The sequence below is a fragment of the Marmota marmota genome, unplaced genomic scaffold (assembly GCF_001458135.2).
Source record: "Marmota marmota marmota unplaced genomic scaffold, marMar, whole genome shotgun sequence".
NCBI lineage: Eukaryota > Metazoa > Chordata > Mammalia > Rodentia > Sciuridae > Marmota > Marmota marmota.
In genome coordinates this window covers 8,737,871-8,743,480 of record NW_026000164.1, presented here as the reverse complement: position 1 = coordinate 8,743,480, position 5,610 = coordinate 8,737,871, and the positions used below count along the sequence as shown (strand labels likewise).

General features: G+C 38.7%; 1 protein-coding gene across 1 annotated transcript; it reads left to right on the top strand.

Annotated features, from left to right (window-relative positions):
- The first annotated feature begins 2,812 nt into the window (after positions 1-2,812).
- On the top strand, positions 2,813-3,811 carry Tas2r39 (taste 2 receptor member 39). The gene has a single exon (XM_015493926.1). It carries the CDS (start codon positions 2,813-2,815, stop codon positions 3,809-3,811), a length of 999 nt encoding a protein of 332 aa, XP_015349412.1.
- Positions 3,812-5,610: the final 1,799 nt, after the last annotated feature.

Below are 5,610 nucleotides of genomic sequence, written 5' to 3'. Positions count from 1 at the left end.
AAAACTGTCATAAAAGGAAAAGAAAAACCAATCTGTCACAGATTGAAGGACATTAAGCAAACATAATTACAGAATGCCACGTGGCATCCTGGGTTGGATTTTAGAATAGAAATGATATTAATGGAAAAACTGGAAAAATCCAAATAAAGCCAAAAGTTTAACTAATAGTATTTTAACAGTGCTAATTTGGGTTTGGTTTGTACCATCAGTAGAAGCTGGATAAAGGGTAAAGAGAGAGGAATTCTCTGTACAGTTTATCTCAATGTCAAAACTTATTTCAAAATAATAAACTAAAAATATATCCAAATATATGGGACTTTTAAAAGTCATCCCTATGTCCTTAATGGGAGTCTTTTTGCTGTATTTTCCTTGTTTAGAAATACACTTGGCTATATCCAAGATGCATTTTAGAAAAATAGAACATGCCCTTAAGGTATGGGTTCCCAGTTTTACTTTTAAAAAATCATCTCTTCACCTTGAAGGGTGCTTTCATCCCGCCTCAGATTGCCCTGGGAACTCCTATAAACAATCCTCTTAGCCAGGCTTGGCGGTGCCTGTCTGTAATTGCAGTCAGACCCTGTCTCAAATTAAAAAAAAAAAATAAATAATAATAATAATAATAATAATAATTAAAGGACAGGGGATGTGGCTCAGTCGTTAAGCATCTCTGGGTTCAATCCCTGGTACCAAAAGAAAAAAAATCTTCTTTCCATTGCAGGAAGTGACTCTGTCATGAGCTGTGACAACCAGAGCATCTTCTAAAGTGCCTTTGGGAACATCGTGGCCCCTGCTCCCTCCCACTGCCTATCTGCAGCCTCCCATTACTGGTCCAGCAGCTCTGCTTTTGCGTCTCCTTCTGTCCTGTCTCCTGCCAGTGTTTCTTCTGCAGATGGTTTCTACAAACTCTTCTTATTCTCACTCCACCTCACTGCTCATGCTCCCACACTTGATCTAAGTGTAGGCCCTGTGAGTTTTTAAAGTCGGGGGGAGGTGGAAGTGGTATTTCTCCATGCTTCTTCTTACAGAGGGCATCTCTGAGCTAAGAGGCACTGGTAAATCATTCAGTAACCCACCAAGTATCTGTAGTGGGCACTGGACCAGGAACCAGGGGTAGGATACAATGATGAGCAAAGCAAGTGAGGAGAGTGGCGTCAGATTGAAGGAACCATGACATTTCCCCTCATACTCTTGGAAGCCTAGATCAGCAAAAGTGGGGCAAAGTCTGACAAATCAGAGTTTCTAGAGATTCCAGAACTTCTATGAGAGAAACAACCAGAGAAGAACAGCTGTTTATTAGTCTGTGTTCAAGGAGAATGTTTAGGGCTCAGAAACAGATTTTTAAATGAAATGGTAACATCTTACCATTTCATGCTGGAAAAAAAAAAACTTCATAAGTTTGTGCCTTATTTGAAAGAAGCCTTGAGTAAAGGAAAAACCAACGTCATAAATATTTTTGGAGACATGTCACCTACCAAACCTGCTTTATTATTACTATATTAAAGTGATATGGGTTCATAAAAGTGAATTCACTCTGAATTGGGAAATCCATTTTATTATTCTGTGTCCTGTATTTACATATTAAAGCCAGAAACAATTTCCTCAAGAGAAAAGTGATTCTTCCTTTATCTGTTTCAGCTTTAATAGTCCAAAATATGATAGTCAAGTCCAAGGTGTTATTTTACCCTCAGGTAGATTAGCCTACCCTGTAAAGGAACTGGGAAATTTTCCTTCAACTTTTATTTTCCAAGTGTTTCATTAAAATAAAAGGTAGCTGGACAGTGGCACACACCTGTAATCCTAATGGCTCAGGAGACTGAGGCAGGAGGATGGTGAGTTCAAAGCCAGCCTTAGCAATTTAGCCAGGCACTAAGCAACTCAGTGAAACCCTGTCTCTAAAATACAAAATAGGGCTGGGGATGTGGCTCAATGGTTGAGTGTCCCTGAGTTTAATCTCCAGTACCAAAATAAATAAATAAATAAAATGTAAATGTGTGTGTGTGTACATGTGTAATCACTTACATGAAATTAAAGGAATGTGTTACCTCAAGTAATTAATTCTGCAAACAAAGTCCTACTGCTTAAAAATTGGTGTCTTATTGCTTTATTATTCGCCTTTAATAGTAAGAACATCAAAAAATGTCACAGTTGAGTCAGCCTTGCACACACAAAGGAATCCACGCAGGTCTAGGTGGTATTACCTTAGTGGGCAAGAATATGAACTCTGGGGCCATGTGATTTGGGTTTGAATCCCAGTTCTATCACTCTCGAGTAGTATGCCTTGGACAGGTAATTCATCCTTTATATGCCTGAGATTCCTCATCCACAAATTAGCAATGACAAAAGCACATGCCTCATAAGGTTGTTGTGAGGTTTTCATGTGATAACATATAAATTGTGAGGACACTGCCTAGTGCAAAACAGGAAAATATACCTATAAGACTTATTAACACGTGAGTCTTTGTAGTATTATTTTCAGTCAGTTTTCTGAACTCACAAGTGAAACAAAGCTACATGGTGTTTGGAAGGCCAATTTTCAAAGTAAGCCTGCCAAAGGGTATGGCTCTCACTCCCACATCAGTGGGTTATAAAAGACAGCTTAAGCAAGTGCCTCCCTGAGCCCCTTTGATTGAACTAATACCAACATGCCTGAAATTAGGGAGAGGATTAGGAACCAAATTTTCCCATTATTTGCATTGGCCCATTTAGAGCTAAGAATTCTGAGATAAACAAATGGAGTGAATTTGGAAATGATGTATCAACTGCTTCCTTCTATGACATGAATAGTGGCAGTTATCAAGGATCTGCCCATCAAATGCTTAGGAGACGTTTTCTTCCAGACTCCAGAGAGGAGCAACAACTCAGGATGGCTGAACCCTGCAATTCCCCAGAAAATGAATTGTCACTATTTGCCTTCATCTTAATTTTTACCATTATAGGTGCTGAATGCATGATTGGTATCATTGCAAATGGATTCATCATGGCTATAAACGCAGCTGCATGGGTTCAGAAAAAGGCAGTTTCCACCAATGGCAGGATCCTGCTTTTCCTGAGTGTATCCAGAATAGCTCTCCAAAGCTTCATGATGCTTGAAGTTATCTTGAGCGATACATCCCCAATTTTTCTTAACAAAGATGTTTTATATGATTCATTCAAAGTAAGTTTCATGTTCTTAAATTATTGCAGCCTCTGGTTTGCTGCCTGGCTCAGCTTCTTCTACTTCGTGAAGATTGCCAATTTCTCCCACCCACTTTTCCTTAAGCTGAAGTGGAGAATTTCTGGATGGATACCCTGGCTCCTGTGGCTGTCCTTGTTTATTTCCTTCATCTCCAGCATGCTCTTCTGCAAGGACATCTACCCTGTGTATTGCAACAATTCTTTTACAGTGCCCTTCTCCAACTCCACAAAGAAAGTATACTTCACTGAGACCAATGTGCTCAACCTGGCTTTTTTCTTTAACCTGGGGATTCTTATTCCTCTGATCATATTCATCGTGACAGCCACTCTGCTGATTGTCTCTCTCAAGAGACACACCCTTCACATGAAAAATTGTGCTACTGGCTCCAGGGACCCCAGCATGGAGGCTCACATGGGGGCCATCAAAGCAACCAGCTACTTTCTCATTCTCTACATTTTCAATGCCATTTCCCTATTTCTCTATGTGTCCAACATCTTTGATGCCAGTAGTCCCTGGAACATTTTGTTCAAAATCATCATGGCTGTCTACCCAGCTGGTCACTCAATGCTACTAATTCAGGACAACCCTGGGTTAAGAAGAGCTTGGAAGCAGCTGTGCTCTCAAATTCATCTTTAACCCAAAGAGAAGATTCTGAGATCATCACCTAAAGAAGAACATAGAACTTGACCCAACCAGACCTTCGCTCCCCTTACCTCTCTCACTCCCTCTCTCTCCTTTCCCTCCTCCTTTCTCCCTCAAACCTGATCTGATTCCTTTCATCTAATATTGGTTTTCTTTTGCTTCATGGGCACAATATGTTTTTGGAGGGGGGAGCAGATACCAGGAGTTGAATTTAGGGACACTCAACCACTGAGCCACATCCCCAGCCCTATTTTGTATTTGATTTAGAGGCAGGGTCTCACTGAGTTGCTTAGCGCTTCACTTTTGTTGAGGATGGTTTTGAACTCACAATCTATTACTCTATCTAAAGCAATGATTTTAGACACTGACTACACATCAGAATCTCTATGGTTGGCTTGAAAACACCATGACCCTCAGGTCCAGCGTTGGACCTTGTAATCAATTAAGTCAGAATTTCTGGTGTTGAAACTTAGATAATAGTCTAAGTTCTCAGGTGATTCTGAGCTGCAGCCAGGGTTGATATAGCCACCAAGAGAGCAGGTTCTGAATTTTGAGTTCCTAAAAACTCTCTTTCCCCTTCCATGTGCCTTTTAAGCACATTCAGATTCCTTGGGAAGCTTTCTAAACAAAAGCTGGAAATGCATTTTGGCTCCATTCCTCCAAACACATAAACTGAATAATTCAGAAATCATTATCAAAATTAACAGTGCATAAAACTCTTTTCAACTAGAAATTACTGTCTAAATTTTTTCCTGTAGCTACAATTTTATAAGTGTGTAAGTATGCAAAAATATGTGCAAGAAGATCTTCCTTGTAGCATTGTTCATTCATGAGAGGAGTTGTATGTCTTAAATGGAATATTGTGTTGACCTTGTGAAAAAGTGATGAACGCATGTACACAGACTAGTAGATTCCAATATGTTAAGTACAAAATATAAGAAGATACTGTATTGCTCCATTTATCTTTCTGATTTTACAGAAATATACGTTTTGTGTGTATTTAGATGTATGTATAAAATTTCTGAAAGAATCTACCAAAAATTATTGACAAAGAACTCAAGTAGTGACATTTTGTGTGTGGAACACATGAAACATTTGTAATTTGTTTTATTTTTCTCTGCATTGTTTGAACTACCTAGAGCATTTATGCACTAATATAAATTTTATATTGATTTTTTAATCAGGAAGTAAACTTGGTAAGTAGGAGAGATATTAATGAGGATGTTGTTCACCTTAGTTCATTAATGTACTCACTGCTGAGTTTTTATTAAAGAAAAAAATTCAAACCTTCAAAATCACCAGTGAAGCATCTCGTTCTTCCATCACTCACTACCTCTTATTTCCCCACTTTATTTGCTCTGAGACTCTCATAGAAAAATAATAGTCTTACTCTGCATTAGTATTTCTATGCTCTTGGTTCTTCCTCTCTTCACTTTCTTTTACGCTCAGTTTGGGTTACTGGTCATCATTATGACAACCTTCTTAAAAATACTTTCAGTATTTGCAGACAAAATGGACTATGTTTCAGATTTTCTTTGAAGAGTCCAGCAGAAGACAAATTAGTGGAAAGAAGGGAGGTTTAAATCAGTCATATGCTGATGATCCTTTTTCAAGTTTCAGGTACAAGGTTTTTCTTTGTATAATTGTCTCTACTGCCAATTTCCCCCCAATATAATTTTTATATAAAAGACTATAATTCCCTGGCCCTTCTCCCTCTTCAATCCCACAGTGTGGGATGATTTCACACTTAGATTAACCCAACCAGCACTTCGCATGTTCTTCTAAGCAACTGA